The sequence below is a fragment of the Simochromis diagramma genome, unplaced genomic scaffold (genome assembly GCF_900408965.1).
Source record: "Simochromis diagramma unplaced genomic scaffold, fSimDia1.1 OVJJ01000334.1, whole genome shotgun sequence".
Taxonomy (NCBI): Eukaryota; Metazoa; Chordata; class Actinopteri; order Cichliformes; family Cichlidae; genus Simochromis; species Simochromis diagramma.
Window position 1 is genome coordinate 1,778,038 of NW_024386764.1, and position 20,808 is coordinate 1,798,845.

General features: G+C 41.7%; 2 protein-coding genes and 1 long non-coding RNA gene across 3 annotated transcripts; 2 read left to right on the top strand and 1 right to left on the bottom strand.

Annotated features, from left to right (window-relative positions):
- The first annotated feature begins 259 nt into the window (after positions 1-259).
- On the top strand, positions 260-13,975 carry LOC120733094. The gene is made up of 3 exons (XR_005695732.1): positions 260-793; positions 12,853-12,999; positions 13,157-13,975. It is a non-coding gene; the product is annotated as an uncharacterized LOC120733094 (long non-coding RNA).
- Positions 2,719-6,272, bottom strand: LOC120733086 (testis-specific Y-encoded-like protein 2). The gene is made up of 3 exons (XM_040031120.1): positions 5,765-6,272; positions 4,377-4,421; positions 2,719-4,284 (listed from the first exon to the last, which is right to left on the bottom strand). Exons 2-3 carry the CDS (start codon positions 4,414-4,416, stop codon positions 3,425-3,427), a joined length of 900 nt encoding a protein of 299 aa, XP_039887054.1. The 5' UTR covers positions 4,417-4,421; positions 5,765-6,272; the 3' UTR covers positions 2,719-3,424.
- Positions 13,976-14,917: 942 nt separating the features above from the next.
- Positions 14,918-19,810, top strand: LOC120733100 (chloride channel CLIC-like protein 1). Its single transcript, XM_040031140.1, has 9 exons — positions 14,918-14,950; positions 15,036-15,143; positions 16,427-16,537; positions 16,684-16,905; positions 17,222-17,362; positions 17,467-17,566; positions 17,890-17,987; positions 18,637-18,783; positions 18,941-19,810. Exons 1-9 carry the CDS (start codon positions 14,933-14,935, stop codon positions 19,154-19,156), a joined length of 1,161 nt encoding a protein of 386 aa, XP_039887074.1. The 5' UTR covers positions 14,918-14,932; the 3' UTR covers positions 19,157-19,810.
- Positions 19,811-20,808: the final 998 nt, after the last annotated feature.

A 20,808-nucleotide genomic window follows, 5' to 3' on the forward strand; every position in this document is an offset into this window, starting at 1 on the left:
GCCCCCTCCCTTATTTTTCACCACGTGAGAGTGAAGAAACACAGCTGTGCCTCAGAGGGCTGAAATAGACAGAAACGCTCTGAGAGCATGTGAGAGTTGAAGCGTGGCACGCAAAGAGAAGGAAGGTCTTACAGAAAACTGAAATCTGCTTTCAAATAAAATAAGAAACTAAAAAAAAATCTTAAACAACTGTGAGGAAGAGCTTTGAGAGGAAGACCTGAACTCTCAGGAGATCTGTGTAACAACAAAGCGATGAGCTCAGTGTCTCGGGATGAACACAACATAAAGAGAATAAACCCTGAAAGGAAACTGGATACCAAGATGTGGGAAAAAAGGTGATGAAGAAAATGAAAATGGCCTTTTTAAATATTTTTCCTTCCTCTTTTCAAGTTTTACCTGTCTGGAACAAGGATTCTTTTCTTTTGAGGCTTCTGTGGAACAATGTAAGGTTGTCTTTCCTTCTCTGAGGAGGGCCACATTTTGACAATATCCTACGAGGTGTCGGTGAGCTCCTGTGGAGACTGGCTAATGAGCAAATAGTGAGACATGTCTCTAGAAGATGTCAAAAGCACCACCAGCCTTGGGGCTGAAAGCAGTGCTTCAGATCGTTGCAGTGGCCACTGTCTGAACCAAAATCAGGACCAGGGGGTGAACCAGAGTGAAGGCCAGGATGGGATCGTTCTGGACCGTATCGGCTGTCTGTTAGTGGATAAGTTGGATCCCAGTGACTTCACTGGGAGGTTTTCAAAGATCCAGTTGAGGTCCAAAAATACGAGAAGGATCATTAATAGAGGTATGTGGAGGCTGGCTCTAAAAACTTTGTTTGTTTTGTTTTCTTCTTCTGAGGAGCACAAATGCGAATGAACACAAGATGGGTCAACACAGAGAGGAGGCAATGAGATACATGTTTTGTAATTATAATTGTAATATATTCCCAGGACGTTTGAATGTGATTGCTTATCTGTCATGACCTGAGGAGTTACGTTTAAGGGTGGAAATGGCAGAAAGGCAGGTCGAACATCCAGCTGAAAAACACGATCCTCCGCTTGTCAGCTGGAATGTGGGTGTGTGCGGTTTTTAGCCGCTTTGAGATTGGAAATGGCTCTTTGTTGTCACTTGGAAACTCGACAGGTGTGTTTGTTGTGGGTTTTGAAGACCCTGTGAAAACCGATACCCACCTTGAACATGAATCCAGAAAAAGACATGCTTTTGCATTTCTGGCCTCAGTATTGTTGTTTTCCCCAAACCCCTTGTTCTCTCTCAGCTTACCTTAACCTCCGTGAATTTTATGTCTAAACACTTCCAACATTTTAGGGAATCTTTACAGGCGTACTTGGTATTAGAGTGTTGTTTAAATTTGTGGAATCAAGTAATTGTCAGGCTCAGGAGGGACTCTGAGTCAGACCGTCACTAAAGTTCACGTTTTATTTACACACACAGACACCAGGTGCGAATATATACAGGTGAGGGGGCACAGGAAGAGGGTCTCCGGGAAGCACAGGCACGGGAAGAAGAGGGCTATGTACAAAATCCACTGAAGCTCAGGTAGCTCGGACTCCGGCTTTAGCTCACCAACGGCGGTCCTCAGGCTGGCGAGAATCCTGGCACAGAGAGGAAAGGCAGGTAAGTAGTGGCACGACAGAAACTCAGAAAAAGGCTCAGATAGGTGATGACACTGACGAGTGTTACACAATAATCCAGCGAGGAAGCACTCTCAGCAGCCGCCTTAAGAAGTGAGTGAGATGATTGCTTGCAGGTGTCCGAGCCAGGGGCTGGAGCCGTCATGACTCCGCCCCGGTAGAGCGCAGTGCAGGGGAGAGAGAGAGATGCAGCACAACAAAAACACTTGTAGCCATACAGAGTCAGCCGAGAAGGCACAGGGTCATGACAGTAATACTGAATGGCATTTGAAGGAAGATTAAAGACGCTTTAGGATAAGAGAAGCAGAATGCTTATTTTGTGAAAAGGGGGAATTTTGGTGTGAGTTAGTGTCTGTGCAACAAAGCAGCACCTGCACAAACATGCCTTTATTGAGACTTCTCAATAAATAAGCTTGTAGAATGCAAATGCCATGAAATGTAAGATTATAGAAGCCTCTGCTGATGAGATCATGTACATGTGTTAGTCTGTGATGGTACACAAACGCGTTCTCACTAGAGTTATCTGACCCAGCTGTGTCAAGGACGCACTACTGTGTGAGCCCCGTTTTGGTTTTGGTGATTGAGTCAATTTGATTTATGAAGCTGAAATGATTAATACAATCACAGATGAGTAGACATTTATGCTACAAGTTCATTTCTTGATCGAAACGTAGCATTAAACATGCACAGCTCCAACGTCTCCATCAGGTCTTGAATGATAACAAGTCAAACAATGTCTGTAAAGTATGCATATTATACACAAAGACAGACTTAAATGAAGACATTGATCCGACACATGTAAAATGTAGCCAATTGTGTTTATTGTTATCATTTTATTATCATCTCTCTACCCTGTGTTCTCAAAAGTGAACACAGGGTAGAGAGATGATGGAGGAAATGAAAATGGGGGGGAGGGGTTGTAAAGAAGAGATTAAGAGGACAGATGGGGGGGGGGGTAGAAAGAAGGAAAGAGACAGGGGAGGGAAAGCCCCAACAATCATATGACCCCCTATGAGCAAGCACTTTGGCGACAGTGGGAAGGAAAAACTCCCTTTTAACAGGAAGAAACCTCCGGCAGAACCAGGCTCAGGGAGGGGCGGCCATCTGCTGCGACCGGTTGGGGAGGGGCAAGGCAAACAGGATAAAGACATGCTGTGGAAGAGAGCCAGAGGTTAATCACAAGTACAATTCAGTACAGAGAGGTCTATTAAACATAATGGGTGAGGAAGAAACACCCAGTGCATCATGGGAATCCCCCGGCAGCATTAGGCTGGGCATACACTGTGCTCTTTTTGGCCCATTTTGAGCCGATTTTTCAGTCGTGCGACCGTTTTGGGGGTCGTCCCGAGTTTGGCCTTAATCGTGTGTCGTGCATCGTCTACATAACGAGGGTAACGGGGTAACGAGAAGCGATTAACGCCTCACGACCAGCTCCCGATCATCAATCGTTTGCTCGCAAGAAAATCAAACCTGTTTGAAATCCTGTGGGTCGTCCTGAGGGTGTCACCGCAGCGTCTCACACCGCGCACGCGCAAACGCAGAAATGAGAGCGAAAAGACGGAGTCGAACGGCGGTGCGGCGTGTGATCGGGACACAAGCGATGGAGGCACAAACTTCTCACCCCTGCGAGTCAATCGTACAGTTTGAGCAGGAGCTGAATAACGCGACTGAAAGAAATCGCAGCACAGTGTATGCCCAGCTTATTGCAGCATGGAGGATTCAGGGTCACCTGAGTAGGCCATCAGCCTACTAAAAGGATACTGAAGAAACCCGTCGAAATAGTGTTAGTCTTCATCACTGCTGCTGCTGGACTCATTTGAACACCTCCGAAGTTTGCAAACAGGGAAGTATTCCTCTTCTTCCTCAAAGTCCTCTCGGGAACGCTTCCTCGAGCCTCCAGCTTCATGGTTGTTAAGCTCTTCGTGCGCATCTTCAAAAAGTTCATCACTGCTGCTCTCAGAGTGGTCGTACACAGCTGAGCTGGTCCCCGAATCAGAGTTTGCAAGCCTGGATTTTTTGCTATTATGCTCTTCTTCGTCTACATCTTCCTCTCTGGACCTTTTCGTGGATCCACCAGGCTGCGGTTCTTCTTCTGTTACCTGCTGAGGACAGCCCTCGCTATCAGTGTCACAAGCAGAGAAGAAGTCAGAGTCGTCATCAGAAAACTCCTCGCTCCATCTGATTCTTTCGTTTGGTTCCACATCGGCTTCATCCATCTCTCTAGACCTCCTCCTGGATACACCTGGCTGAGGGTCCTCTTCTGGGATGTACTGGTGAACATCCTCACAGTCTTCAAATGCCTCATCAGAATCCTCATTTTCAATGCCACCAACAACAACAGCATTATGATCCTCGTGCTGTTCGTTGTTGTCAGCATTGGCATTATTGTCCCTCACATTCATATTTTGAATGTTGACATTATTGTCATTGGCATTGTGACGGTAATCAACATATTGTTCCACTAATACATCTATTAGCTCATTCAGCATCCAAAACATATCATCGAGAAGAAAATAAAGATCGATCAGGAAGCCCCGGAGTCCATGAATAGGCTCGAAAGCTGGTCCATTAACTGGTCCATTAACTGGTCCATTAGCTGGTTCCTGATCTCCACTTTCAAACCTTTGTGGGTTAACCTGTCGGCCTGCAAGATCATTTAATCTTTTAATTAGCATTCATAACTATCTGCTGAAAATCTGTTTTTCATCAATTTCAAGACTGAGCACATGTGCTTACCGTGACGGTTATTGTGTGATCCGTCTCCTCTTCCACTCATTTTGACTACAAGGAACACAAAACAACAATGATCAGTAAACCTCAACTCAGCATGTTCAGAGAATTTGCTTTTTTTGTGATGACTTCAGGCTGCGTCCGAACGTACACGGCTTTTTTGTTTAAAAGAAATACAGTCCACATGTGCAGTTTTGAAAAAATATCTCCTTCCACATGTAAACGCTAAAAACAAACTGAAACGCTGTCAAGAACACGCCAAATCTTAACCGTGTGGAAATGTTGGCCAATCAGAAGTCTAGAAGCCTGGGTGGGAAAACCTCACAAAACCTTACGTACTTCTGAGAAGTTTTTGTCTTTTTCTGGAAAAGCAGCTAACTTTGTGTTACTTTCACGTGCCTTCATCGTTTCAAATGTTAATAACTAAAGACAGCTTTTTGGCTGGAACAGACTCACAACTTTGGAATGGACAAAATGCATACAGCATACATAAATGTCATTTTTTAAATTACATTTATTCCAAACCGACGTCAGGATTTGGGTTGGGAGAGCGTCTGTGTTGAATGTAGAAGCCACGTCTGATGCCTCTGTGTTTCTAAATGGAGGCACAGTAACTGTGTGTGTATATGTAAGTGTGTAAAAACTGCAGATACTAAGAGTAAAGACACAGTATGTTGTCTACATCGGCCATTGTAGAAACTGATCTCATGTAAACACTAACGTGGCCACAGCGTCAACAGCGGCGCACACTTTTGACATTGCCTGAGTAAATGTCCGTTTTCCTCGTCCACACCTAAACACAAAAACGTCGTTTTCAAAAATCTCCACCCTGGCAGGAGTTTTTAAAAATCTCACCTTTCAGTGACTCAATCTGCTGTTTAGGTGTGGACGAAAGGCCCAAATGCAGAGACAAAGCTGCGCTTTCAGAAACAGCCGTGTACATGTGGACGCAGCCTCAGGTTCTCAGAAATTCTAATAGTTTGTGTGAGAACAAAATGGTCGGGCATTGCACAGCTACAAGCATTTCACCCCCATGTCATACTGTGTATGGTTGTGTGTGTGTGACAAATAAAATTTGAATTTGAAAACTTAAGTCTTCTCTATTTTCCTAAGTTAAGAAAATAATCGTGTTAAAAAGAGCTTCTGTCACTCAGATATGATTAAGAACATTTTCTCATTTATGTATAATTTGTCAAATATTACATCAGCTGACAAATAGTTAAGTCTTCATTTGTTTTCCTGGATAATAGATCCACATCATCCTCTCTATGATGGAAAATATAGTCTAGTCTTGCACAATGTAAAGTACATAAATACTGTCCTGGCAGGCAGGAAAATCAGGCTTTATATTAAAGTAAATGATCTTAAGTTTGTAAAGTGAAATTTGAACTTACTTTAGTTCTTGGTAAATTACAGAGCAGTTAATCCTCAGGGAAACGTCGAAATGTCACTAAATAGTGGTCTGCTTTCATACGGTTGCAGTGTCTCTTCAGTTTTCTGTTCATATGCTGATGTTTTCATTCAAAACATGCTTAAATCCCTAACTTTTCCCTGGAGGCATCGCTATGGCAACAAAACAACATGTTCCAAACAAAAACAACCAGCTGTTTCCAGAGCTTAATATTTAACATGTCTTTGTTATAAACTTTATTTGTACAAATCTGTGATGTTGATGTGCACAACGTGGGATTTAGACCTCGGAGGGTTAATCAACAAATCACGAAAAATTAGCTTTAAATTTGTGTTCATGACGGTGCAGATTTCTGACATTTTGTGTACTTTAAGCATTTAACAATTTGACTGTTTTCTAATAAAAACTGTGTGAAACTCAAGTTAGACCTGTGTTTGTAAATGAACCGCCCCATGTTGTGTAGCTTTCTGGAGTTTATACTTATTGGGCTACATATTAATTTATTATACAGGCTATACAGCAGATACAATCTAAACTCACATGTTTTATGTAACTAAAGTGTTTAATCATGTGGGCTACAGACAATAATCAACTTATGGATTATATTGATATGAGAAACGTGCATACTTACTGCAGTTGAATCATTTTAACCATATGTAACCACCTGCGTATGTCTTTGAAAAAAAAAAGGCTTTGATTTTTCCCCTCCATTTGATTTCTTTGCCACCCTCATGCCGCCATAAGAAGGTTTTTCTAGATCCGCCCCTGTCGAGACTTTCAACCCCAGGTAGGCCAAGTATGGAGAAACGCAAGAAAAAAAATATCTGAAGAAAACAGAACATTTAATGATGTCTGAGCAGATTTATTTGCGTTTCTGATGAGAGCGGTCTATCAGTATGCCTAATTTGTTGATTGTCGATCTTCCACATATGTATTTGAGTAGCTATCCCACACCTTGAACTATGATAAAAACAAACACCGCTCACACCTCACAGATGACAGCTTACAGTCCTGCGTAAAGAGGAAAGTGACTTCGTACAGCTCCGGTCTGCAGAGGTTCAGGAGCAAAAGTCCCATGTTAAACATATCACGGCAGACCCGACGATGTTTGCATGAACATGCTTTGATTGAATGATGCGTTCTGCCGAGCGCACCACCCTTTGCAGATCTCGTCTGTCCTGCTTGGTGCTGTTCCCAAACCAGGTGCAGATGTTTGCCGTCAGGACGCTCTCGATGGTGCAGGAGTAGAAGTTCTTGAGCACCTTCAGTGGCAGATGGAAGTCTCTAAGTCTTCTGAGGAAGAAGAGACGCTGACGAGCTTTCTTAACCAGGGAGTTGATGTGACAGGACCATGACAGATCCTGAGTGATGTGGACACCCAGGTATCGGAAACTGTCCACTCTCTCCACTGGCGTGCCACTGATGATGATATTTAAGGCATTTTAGGTCATTTCTATTTTTTTCAAAGAATTCACACATCTTACATATTTCAAACTTTTAAGTTAGGATTTAAAAAACTTCTTTATTTGAACTTTTCCCACAAGGTTCCACTCTTTCTATAGCAGCTTCATATAAAGTATGCACCAGGCTTTTAATCTCAATGTGGATGCATTGCTCACAGCTCTAAAACTAGACATTAGTAAATCATATGCCTAATCATTATGTGTCACTGTGATCCACAAGTATGATCACAAATTTATTTATTTTTCAAACCAACAACACAAACAAACAAACAAAAAAACAAACAAAAACAAGTTGCTGATGGCATGAACGCTTTACACACATGAGTCAGGACACAAAAAGAAAAAAGCTGCTGCCAGAAACAAATCAGAAGTGTGAGGAAAAAACTGAGCTCACAGACAGCTGCATGTGTGAGCTTTAATATCATGCAGCTCCTGCTCTAAAAAAAAAAAAAAAAAAAAAAAATGTGTAACTTGCTCATTAGCTTAGCAGTGTCCACATATTTAATTCAGCTTCTTAATCTTGTAGCTTTAGACTTTGCTGAGATATAGAGCACACCTATACTAACAACTAATAAGCTAAACCCTGTATGTTGCATACAGGGTTTAGCTTATTAGTTGTTAGTATAGGTGTGCTCTATATCTCAGCAAAGTCTCATCTAGGATGACAGGTTTTCAAGCAGGTCAAATGCCTCTATGTGTCACGGGTTGCTTAGAGGATCCACTCGCAGGACTCCTGGGTAGCGTTCAAACAGAGATTGTTTATTACAGATCTTCACCAAGTGTATGTACAGACAGTGCGAGGTTAGTGCTATATACAAGACGTGAGGGGCAGGGCTCCAGGGAAAACGGGGAAATCACACACGCGCTCAGAACAGCCTCTCTCCACTCCGCTAGCGACCTGTCACTCCTTCCACACTCCACACGGGGAAACACGGGGACGGGTCCGGGGAATCTAGGAACAAAGGAACACGTTAAGTCTCTGAGACAGAGGCACGGGAAACTTGAGCTAGGTGTGTACTGACAAGAGCCTTCACAACAATCCAGCATTGAACAGCTGATCTCCTCCTTCTAATATACCAGCTGGTCTGATGAGGCCCAGGTGTGCACGATCCGGGAAGGCGTGGACCGAGGGCGTGAACCCGCCATGAGTTCCGCCCCGGCAAAACAGGGGAGAGGGAGAGAGAGGAAAAAGAGAAGAGAAGGGGGGCTAGGAGTGGAGAGATGCTGATCAGCGCCTTGCCGATCCCGCAGGTCGTGACACTATGCACTTAATTATTTTAGATATTTTCTTCATCTCATATGTCGTTGTACTGAATTTGAGCAACCTTAAGCTTGATGCAGACTACTTCTAACAATCATCCACCTCACATCATAACTGACTAAGGTGCCTCTTCATATTAATATTATGTCATTATTAATGTTATTATCTTTTCTTTTTCTTTTTTTTACATATAACAGCAATGGTAAATGTTAAGCTGAATTGTTAAATGTTTGTCATTTTTATGTTTACCATTTGTACATAGTTTTAAAGAATTATTTCTGTCCTCCCCTCCCCAGATCCTTAAGATTCTGGGAGGGGGGCGGTAGTGTTTATTATCACAGGAACACCCTTGTGAAGGTCTGTTTGATGTGGGGAAAATTCCTCCCCTTTGTATGGCTTCACTGTGTTATCTAGGGTGAACCATCTAGGGTGTGGGGGAGACTACCCTCTTTATGACCAAGGATGTTCCTCCTGTGCTTTTATGTTATATGACCCTTTGATCAGCAGGATCACACACACACACACACACACACACACACACGCACGCACGCACACACACACACACACTCTTACAGAAGTTCACACATATACATACAATGCTTTGTCTTAGAACCAAGGGGGCGTGGCTTTGTTCTGACGTGTTTTAAGATAAGATAAGATAAGATAACCTTTATTAGTCCCCACACGTGGGAAATTTGTTTTGTCACAGCAGGAAGTGGACAGTGCAAAAGTTATGAGGCAAAAATTAGAATACAATAAGAATAAATACAGTACACAACTGTAACAGATAGAAAATAAAATAAAATACTATATACAGTAGAATAAAATAAAGAAATATACAATAAGGATAAGAAAATAGAAGAAAATACAAATACTATATACAACTGAGTAAAAATACAACGATGCCAGAAAAGATTATTGCACATTAGTGTTATTGCACATGTATGGATGTGTGTGTTTGATCAGTTAAAGTCTTTATTATGGAGTCTGACAGCAGTGGGGAGGAAAGACCTGCGAAATCTCTCCGTCCCACACCGTGGGTGCCGCGTCTCCCACTGAAGGAGCTGCTCAGTGCTGTCACAGTCTGCTGCATGGGGTGGGAGATGTTGTCCAACAGGGATGACAGCTTAGCCGCCGTTCTCCTGTCACTCACCACCTCCACTGGGTCCAGAGGGCATCCTAGAACAGAGCTGGCCAGTTCACACAAAACAGAGTGTTTTGTGTGAACTGTCTCTCAATAAAAGGCAGCAGGAGGAGGTCAGATCTGGGGGTCATTTTCGTGGTGGACACAGACGAGGCCTCCCTTGCGCAAATAATAGATCGATCGACTGTCTTGTTTTCTTCATGATGAATAAGTCTCTAGAATTAGCGGGGCTTGCGGAAACACAGACCCAACAGTAAATTACAATATTTTATTGATATTTTATTTTGTATCCATCAAGGGCTTCGGGTGATCTGCAGTTTCACCCTTTCCCAAGCTGGAGACATTTTCCTTTTCACACACTTTCCTTGGCTGAACAATGACACAACCTTAATATACCTTATGCATCTCTCTATTTCATTTAATATGTCTTCGTGTGAATTATCTGCTTTCATTCATTCTATTCATTCTGGGCATGGTCGTCATCCCAACTATGTTTCATTGTTAATACCAGTTTACAGGTTGTTATCCTTGCTATTATTAGTTTGAATACATTAGAGATAAGCTCTAATTTAATTTATCCTTTTGTTTATTCCACTTTATTCCTCTTGTATTTATATGTATTCAGTTGGCTCTGTATCCAGCCCTTTTTAAACTTGTACTTTGAGCTCTAATTTTTCACTTGATGAGGGATTATTATGTTCTGTTTTTCTGACTGTTTATCTTTTTTTCTCTTGTTTTTTCTCTTTGTTTTCGTCTCACCTATCTGCTTCTTTTTTTCTTTGGGTTTTTTTTCAGGCCAGGAAGTATTGTGATTCTTGAGTACGTTTTCCTTTCTTTTTTTAAGTCTTTCGTCTCTCCTACTTCTTTTAAAGAGCCTCCTTCAGATGTGTTAGCGCTGAAGGACTACATTTCCCTTCCCAAGTGGGACTTTTATTTGTTTAGGATTTCTCCATCTACAAGCACTGATTTGTCTGGCGCCTGGACATTTCTTTTCTAGCACTGCTCGTCAGCAGTGAGTTTGGTGGGCTGATTCCCCATTTACACAGAACTGCAAAGCCTTCTCTGGCACGCTTGACTCGGGAGTGGTGGCTTACACGCCCTTCTACTCCGCACTATTCATGGAGCGGTGTCAGTTTTATGAGGCGGAACTCAACCTTTCCCCTTTGTCACCAGTACGTGGGCTTTTGCAGGATACACAAAGATGGAAGTAGTTCAGCAGTTTATTTGTGCTGTGAAATCAACTTACTTCCAAAACACATATAGACATAGACATTCACGCATTTTTAATAATTTGTCACGAAGTAATTGCAGCTACTTCTGAAACCAGTCTAAATATAATTTATCACTTGTTTATTTCTTTAAACCCTTGCGGCGGGTTAGACCTCTTTAGACCCTTGCGGCGGGCTAGACCTATTGCGCAAAAACCTTACGGCGGTTCAGACCAAAACAGTGTTTTCTCACCCTCAGTCGTCTTTTTGCTGGTTGTTCAGGTCGTCTGGCTGGATCCCAGCGTCGTGGACCAGAACTAATTCACCGGCCTGGACCCAAATTCACGTCCCAAGACTTTCTCGTCTACCTGGAGAGGGCTGTCGACAGACTTCGGTGCTGGCTTCCCACGACGTTAGGATGCAGCAGTCAGACCTTGGATTGGAGTCACAGAAACGCGTCTGTTGTTTCCACTCCGGCTCGAAGGACCAATTTAAATGACAGGGGATTTCTAAGAATCTCCCAAACAGTTCTTCAGCTGAGACAACTGAGTTAGAAAACACAAACACTGCAGTTGATTTACTTGCAAGGGCAGCCACAGAGCGCTCGTACTCGCAGAGAGACACTCACGGACTCGCGCTCTGTGACTGTCTGCATTCTTTATTTATACAAGCTGGTTACATGTGCGTACAAAGATAACAAAGTTATTCCAAGAACTCAGAGCTGAGGTTCCCCTTTTCTACATCTGTATGTTCTCGGAAAAGAGGAAGCTGTTAGTTGCTAAAATAAGTTTATCACTCAAAAGTTGTTATATGGCAAGTCACGTAGACATGTGGTTTGCTTAGTGATCCTAAAAAGGGCACATTTCATGTAGCTGATCACACTATGTACAAGTTTTGCGAGATCCCGAGTTTGTTTTGCGAGATCTCTTAATTTTTTTTTCTCCCATGTCCCCTGCGGGGCTCCGTAACAACCTGACCAGACATTCGCGGCTAAAACACTATTATTAAAACTACACCACCACCATTGCTGCCTGTGATTTGAAATGCATTCTGGGATACCAAGTCGACACAAGCAATCTATTATCTAGGATTGACCTGTCTTGCCTTACTTTGCACGGCAACCAATCAAATGTTAGAGAAGCTGCATGGCAGCGTTAACCCCGCTCACTTAGTGTGATGGCTGAGTCTGACAGATAAAATTATTTCATGGTGAGACCTGAAGGAGTCAACTGTGCCAAAATGAATGAATTAAATACACCATTAAATAATTATTTAAATGTGGCAATAATTGATTAAAATGTGAAATAAATAAATAATTAATTAAATGTGTCAATAATTAATTAAATGTGTCAATAATGAATTAATTACATGTGTCGTAAATATTTATGTAATTAATTATTTCTGATTTTAATTAATTATTGCCACATTTAATTAATTATTTAATGATGTATTTAATTAATTCATTATGGCAGTCCTGGCATTCCATAGCTCACGACCATGCAACAACCACTAGTTGTGAGATAAAAAGTAAAAGTTGTGCCTTTTGAAACATCTTAACTGCAGCACTGAAGCACAACTTTTACTCTGAAGGCAAACCATCACTTTTTCAAGTTGTGCAACTTCTCGGCTATTAGTTAGCAAGTATTTACAGACAGATGTGAAAACTTACAGCCACTGTGGCAACCGGCTGAAAACCAAAGTTGTCACAAGGAGGTCTGTGGTACAGCGCCTTCTTTGCACCGATTTCACCCAGCGACCAGTTGGTGAATACACATTCTTCCCTACAAACCAATGTTTAAATCACATCCGATATGGCTGAAACCTCATTGCTTTGCTTTCTATTAAGCTGACACATACATTTGCCACTTTTCTACCTTTTTCTAACTGCTATACGTTTTTCCATGCAAAGTCTTCCTAAACTGTGTTCCTTTGTATGAGTTTGGACTTTCTATATGTATGTACAGTTTTATAACCTAGACATGCTTCTCTGTTTAGGCAATCTTATTTACCATCACAACCTTCATCACAGAGCCACTGAAGTACTTTGGTCAGGGATTCAGTGAATTTCTTCGAGTGCTCCTCAAAGATCTTCCGGTTACCCTGCAGATCCCAGTCCTGCTCACTACCATGCCTGCTACTGTGGTAAAACCTGTTACCTTATTCACATTATAGAGCTTTCTATAGATGGATAAGATTAATAGAACAGGTCTCTGTCCAGAAGAGCGCAGTCCTAGGAACAGAAAAGATGCTGCACAGGACCTTCAAGCTCTAAGGCCTTTTTTATGTATATCTTCTTCAGGTGATTGTGTATGCAAGTGTGCAAGCAGCCTTCCAGAATGGCATCATGGCACTTTTACGCCGCCCACAAAGGGACCCACCACCACCAGAGCTGAACAGACCACCAGAGATGCTGCGCTACTCAGACCTGAGCTCCCGAAGAAGTCGATGATGATGATGACTTCTTGGTTGTTCCTGTGGAAAGTACCAGTGAGTATGAAAATGAGATCGTCAACATGCATGAACAAAACATACACAAACCCCAGACACTTCTCATCATGATCTTCATGTTGTACATATATATTTCCTTATTTATGCATATTTTGCATCCAGGACAGTTGACAGAGCTCATCTTATGGCCTAAGTTTGGAGCCCTCCAAAGGAACTATACATTTGCCAGTCTGTACATAATTATCCAATATAAATAGTTTGCCTGTCAGTTTTTAAGTGCTAAAACTCTTCTCAAATGCATCTTTGGGCTCAGGGTTGACTCTTTAGTCTGCCATCTTTAGAAAGAATTTCAGTCTGTGATGTTGCAAATTTGAGGCTGTTTTTGATGGATCTGTCAAGCACAAACCCCTCGCTGGAACAATCAGAGACAATTCTACTACAATGGCCAAAAGCATTGGACACAAGGCAGAGCTCTTTGTGTGATCTCGTGCGAGGGAAAGAACTGTGACGAGCGCTGCTCCTGACACTCGAACCCCAGTCACTCTCAGTTAGCTCACCCGTAGCACTGGTCTTTATTGTGGTTACATGAATATGCATAGTCTCATTAACATATGACGTCCTACACAGGCATACATGTGAACAAAGAGTACCGTCTGTGTGTATGTGTAGGTATGCGTGTGTGTGTCAAGATGTGACCCTGTGAACGACTCCCCAAAGCTGGTGCCAGGAGTCCAGCGGTCCACCTAAACAAAGGGCTCTTATACTTAAACAGATACAGAGTAGGTGTCCTCCTGTACCATAAATCAGTAAGAGAAAGTACGACCTCTCTCATGACCTTAGGATGCGTGGGTATGCCAGAGTACTCTGGGAGGCACACAGAGTCTTTGCAGACTGCTAAGGATCAGACATCCTATCAATATGCAATTGATTATATAACTCTAAGCATATATGAGTAAATGTTTCTAAGCATAAATGACAATCCAACAATATAAACCTAACAATTTTTATGCTCACTGTGCGCCCCCTGTTGCATGGCAGTGTACATTGATAATGATGCTCCATCCACTGGCACCCATCCATTTTGGCGTTGCACCTCTCAGCTCTTTTTGTAACCTCATGAGTTGCGCTGCTGCTGCCACAGCTGGGGTGAAGACGCATTTAAATAACCTTCCAACAAAAGTGATCTTAAGTTAAATAACATACACCATTGCATCTCGGCATTATTTTAATGTGTCTACACCCTACATCCTGTGCCTCTGACACTTTATTCCACCCCATTTAGAGCTTTCTTGGATTTCTTTGAATATTCCTTGAAGAAAAACAGAAAAACAAAACAGCTCTTATAACCTTTTTGAGATGTCAGTCATCAAAACTAAATTGAGCACGAGCCTACAAACTTAAATTGCTCTCACTTGGTAAAAATGGTAAATGGCCTGTACTTGTATAGTGCTTTACATGGTCCCTAAGGACCCCAAAGCGCTTTACACATTCAGTCATCCACCCATTCACACACACATTCACACACTGCATCACGTGGTTGTACAGTAAAGCGATTCCTTTTATGGTCACGTCTGTTAGGCTGTTTTGTTTTGTTCCCGCCTCACCCTGTTAAACTACGACCAAAAGGATGAGAAAGCCTACTGAGGTTGGGAGATTTTTACTCTGAGTATTGTGAAGATGTTGTGTTGTCCAGCTCAGACACTTAGTTTGTATGTGTGTTTGCAACGCAGCCAGCAAGCTGTGACAATCTGGGCACTGAAAGACAAGAGTACAATCAGGACTCCAGCCAGACTGAGCCATCGCCCTGCAACAAACAAGTGGAGGAGTTAGAGGGACAGGTTGGTGTTTAGAGGTTTTAAATAGGAAAAACTATCTTCAAATTGTCTAATTATACGCCTCCAGGCTTATCGCTTTGTTCTAACTGGTACACAAAACATGAACGTCAACCGTGTCTAAAAAGGCCATTTAAGTAAGGTGAACTCAATGTCATGTACAAGAAACCGGTTTTACATGTTTTGAGCTGTAGTCTGTTAGAACAGTGTTTCCCAACCCTTTAGTGCCACGTCACATAGAAAAATCACAACACCAAATAAAAATGTCACAAAAGTTCATTTCTTACAAGATATATTTAAAATCTACTCTTAAGTTACACAGTGTGAAACCTGTGCCTGTTTAGTTGAACACAAAGCTGATATTCTTGCAGGAGTTGAAGGAAGACACACGAAGATCTTCCTCGACAGTCCTGAGTCTGTGTTTTGGTTTTTTCTTGTCCTGATAGCAATCATGTTTATAAAACCCATAGATGGGTTGTGGAGGAAGGAAGCAGAGCTGAAATAACTTTGTTTGCCAGAAAGGGAAAATAGTCTGTGTTCTTGTTTTGAAGTCTTGGGTGTTTTGTCTAGAAATGGCATTTACGTTTACTTGGAACCTTGGCACTGTTTGACAGTTTTTCAGCAGCAGGCATAGTGGAATTGGCTTGGTTGGTTCCCCGGTACTTGTGAATCCAATGGCAAGATGAGTTTCATTGTATTATCTTGAGCTCTCCTTTTGTTTTTTTCTGACCACTGCTCATGCCTTCAGGGCCTTCATCTGAGTCTTCTCCAGGACTCGGGTCAGATTCACTACTTTTTGTATTTTCAGATATTTATCCATCACTATTACCTGCGGCCCTTCTTCTGTTTTACTGGCGGTTGGCAACCCTCTTAATTTGTGCAAGATGTTGCACTGCCCTCTAGTGGAAGAGAATGGAAATTTTCTGCCTATTACTACATGCTGCTCCCTTAGAATACCCATCTGGTGAAATTGGATAATCTTCCATGGCACACCTGATGATTTCTCATGGCATACTTCTGTGGGGCTGCACAGTGGTTTGGAAATGCTGTGCTATAACATCATCTGTGGGCAGACAGTGGTTAGCAACAAGACTAGGCTGAGATGTTTAAATGATGGTGAAGTGTTATTACCTCAAAGTGTATCGAGAAGATATCATTCAGATCCTTACACCACCAACCAGTCTTAGAAGAGAACCTGGGGTCTTTCCCATAATCCCAGAAGCTTTGACTGGGAAATAGGAACTTATTCAGGACAGGCACTTCAGATATTCTGCCTTGCCTTCATTCAGATTGAAGATCATAAGAAGACGATCGAGCGCATCTCACAGCAGCCAACATGCAGCCCAGTGTTCAAGAGATTTCTTAGCAGACTGTTGAAGGCAATACAAAGAGCTGGTGTGGTAGGTGGTCATCTCATGTTTTATGTTGAATTATGAGATTTCAGTCGAGCATATTGTGCTATCATATTTACTCTCTCGTTTAATAATTTTACAAGTGTGGTGGAAAAAAATGTGCAATTTAAGACACTTCTCCCATTTCTCTCCAGCCCAGTGACTCCACAGATGTCTTTTATGATGCCAAACTCAAAATGTCCAAACAAGCCATGGAGGAGATCCAGGCACATCTGGAGAGTGAAGACAGATGTAGACCAGGCGCCCTGGACAATGCCATCAGTCAGATACTTGTGGACGTTAAACCGCACGATTATGGGGCCTGGAAGTGGCCATTTGAAGACACCTTTGGGGTGGAGCTGCATACATTATTGAAAGTAATCTCAGTCTTTATTACTGTGACTCCACTTTCTCTGGTTTGAGGCCAACTCCCCCCAAATCTCTTGTCTAGTGTCGTCTCCATGAACAAGAAGGAGAGCTGTCTGTTGATTTCATGTACACTCAGTATGGTTACATGAGAAGTTGTCAGTGCAGATATAAAAACATGTCTGCTATAGAACATTTTCTTTTTAAACCAAATGTAGCTTTTACCTTTGACCCCCTTCTGTTTTGACTTTTCTTAATGTGTCTGCTGTGTTTTAATGGTTTCTATTTTCTGTAACCACTTAAACTGTTCTCTGCTCCGTTCTCCAGATCGTGTTATTTCTCCTGGTTATACTAGTCATTATCATGCTCCAACTGTGGACAAAGATCTCCTGGTTTGTGCTGTTCCAACAACTGTTTGCTGTCTGCTTATTCGTCAGTGTTATCTGGAACTGGTTTTACCTGTACAAGGTAAATAGGAGCCCCTGCAGTTTTCAGGGGTTTCAGTTCAACTGTAATTCAGTGTTTTGACTGTAAAATAAGAGGTTTTTAATAAATATGTATATTTTGTTCAGATTGCCTTTGCTGAGCATCAAAGTAATATATTGAAGATGGAGAGTTTCAATGCAAAATGCACTGGAGTGGAGAAAATGGATTGGATTGACAGTTTGAAAGGTATGCCACTGCCAGTGTTGAACAGACATAGCATTGGTATTCTGTGAAAACCTCCTATATCTAAAATATTAACCGGCTGAGAAAAAAACTTCTTTTTATTTTTATTTTTAGAGCATATTAAATATCATTTTGAAATACATTTCACTGCACAGCCATGAGATGGAGAGGAATTTAACGACAAGTCCCTCTGCAGTCATTGTGCAAAATCTGAAGTCTCAGCTGTTTTAATAGTTTTAGACTCCAGCACTGCTGTTTTGGATATATTAATCATATTTAGCGCATAACGTCTGCCTAAGCTTAGGCCTGTATTTGATTTCCTGCAGAGTGGTTTAGAAGCACCTGGACTCTTCAAGATGACCCCTGTAAGAGATACTATGAAGTTCTTATAGTTGACCCTCTTTTGTTGGTATCACCAATCAAGGTAAGTCACTCTGTTCAAGTTATTGAGGTCTTGCAGACACATCACTACTAAACACATGATTTAAATTTGTCTACCATTCTGGACATGTGACAAACATGCTGATAGTGTAGCAGTTTGTGAATCAGTTGACACACAGACCTGGAGACTTGCTCACGACCATGCAACAGCCACTAGTTGTGAGATAAAAAGTAAAAGTTGTGCCTTTTGAAACATCTTAACTGCAGCACTGAAGCACAACTTTTACTCTGAAGGCAAACCATCACTTTTTCAAGTTGTGCAACTTCTCGGCTATTAGTTAGCAAGTATTTACCGACAGATGTGAAAACTTACAGCCACTGTGGCAACCGGCTGAAAACCAAAGTTGTCACAAGGAGGTCTGTGGTACAGCGCCTTCTTTGCACCGATTGCGACCAGTTGGTGAATAACCATTCTTCCCTACAAACCAATGTTTAAATCACATCCGATATGGCTGAAACCTCATTGCTTTGCTTTCTATTAAGCTGACACATACATTTGCCACTTTTCTACCTTTTTCTAACTGCTATACGTTTTTCCATGCAAAGTCTTCCTAAACTGTGTTCCTTTGTATGAGTTTGGACTTTCTATATGTATGTACAGTTTTATAACCTGGACATGCTTCTCTGTTTAGGCAATCTTATTTACCATCACAACCTTCATCACAGAGCCACTGAAGTACTTCGGTCAGGGATTCAGTGAATTTCTTCGAGTGCTCCTCAAAGATCTTCCGGTTACCCTGCAGATCCCAGTCCTGCTCACTACCATGCCTGCTACTGTGGTAAAACCTGTTACCTTATTCACATTATAGAGCTTTCTATAGATGGATAAGATTAATAGAACAGGTCTCTGTCCAGAAGAGCGCAGTCCTAGGAACAGAAAAGATGCTGCACAGGACCTTCAAGCTCTAAGGCCTTTTTTATGTATATCTTCTTCAGGTGATTGTGTATGCAAGTGTGCAAGCAGCCTTCCAGAATGGCATCATGGCACTTTTACGCCGCCCACAAAGGGACCCACCACCACCAGAGCTGAACAGACCACCAGAGCTGAACAGATCACCAGAGCTGAACAGATCACCAGAGCTGAACAGATCACCAGAGATGCTGCGCTACCCAGACCTGAGCTCCCAGAAGCGCAGAGTGTCGATCAGGTGACCCCCCCCCCCCCCCCTTTTTAAAATAATTTTTGTTTAGATTCATCCAACCAACTTAAATATCAAATTAGACACATAATAGTGGGTTTTGGTGGAGACTAATGTCCTTATTAAGATGAAGGTAAATATTCATGTGCAACATAAATGGGTATCTTAATGTTTAATGAATACTTTTTATTGATATTTTTGTCTTTTGGGTTTTTTTTCTTTGTTTTTGTTTGTTTTGATACCTGCTGATCTCGTCTTAGTTTTTTTAATGCATTATTGGCTCTACATTATCATTACTGTTCGTTTCTTAGCTTGCACCTACCCACTCGAACTCTGTGCTCCTCCAGTCAGATGCCTTTATTAGTTTCACGCTCCCAGTTCAAATCTACAGGTGACAGGGCTTTTTCCATTGCCGAGACTCTGGAACAGTCTTCCCTCTTTTATAAAATCCTCTTCATCCTTGGAAGTCTTCAAATCGAATCTGAAGACCTCCCTACTTTCCAAGGCTTTCAGATCTCCCACCTTTATTCTGTTTCAGCTTCTCTGGTCTTTTATCTCGTTGGATGATGTTTGCATGTGTAGACACGTATACATCTATTTTATGTTCACATATGTGTACTTGTGTGTGAATGTGTACATATTATTATTATTATCATTTTATTTTATTTTTTATTTTTTTTATTTTTTTTACAAAAATGTATGGATGTCACAATGTTTCTGTTTTCATCTTATCTGTTTTAATTCTTTTTATCATATTCCTCTGTTCAGCACTTTGGCCGACACTTGATGTCTTTTAAATGTGCTATATGAATAAAGATGACTTGACTTGACTTTCTGCTTTATATATGCTGGATTTCTGTTGCTACCACAACATGGACATCTGTGCAAGAACAGTGGATTTTAACCATAGTGAGCTTGATGGAGCTCGCTCAGTATAAAAAGCAATGAAGTGGCTGAAATCCAGTGCATGTCATCGACTGTATCTTCATGTCATCATTTCATTTTTGTCATTTGAGGACGATGATTTACAGTTTTCCCTCCTGTCTGCTGGATGCAAGCAGCTTCAGGAGCTCACAGGCGTTCCAGCTCTGATCTGTGGAAGTCATATTTGATGTCAGGAAGTTGACTTTGTTGCTCTGTGTTCATCAGTGGACAAATAAAGTTTTGTCACATCCGTCATGTTTCTTTGTCCAACGTGAGGTTTTGGAACAGAAATTAAACACGGTCCCTGCGTTTCACATTTAACACACTGTAGCTGTCATCTTAGGTGGACGCCAAGCAGCAGCAGATCGTATCAGGAATGTGCTGGTTTCTGTTTAACATAGGACCCGTCTTCCTCCGACCTCTTAGGATATGCTGCATGTATCTGTGAGACTTGGATGTCAAACACAAGGCCTGGCAAAGACACTGTTCCGGCCACTAGATGGCTTTGGGAAAATGTGAAGGATGGCATAAAAATTTGGAGTTTAAAATATTTTTTAATTTAGGTTTTATAGCTTCTCCTTCTGATAAAGACGTCCCCCGTGGCTATCAATACTATATCAGTTAATTCAATTAAATTACAAAGTACCCTGTTTTTTCACTATTGATCATAGAAACAAAAAATGGCATCTTCTCTGAATTAACCAACTTTTTCATGTTTAATTACAGGAACATCTGGGCACT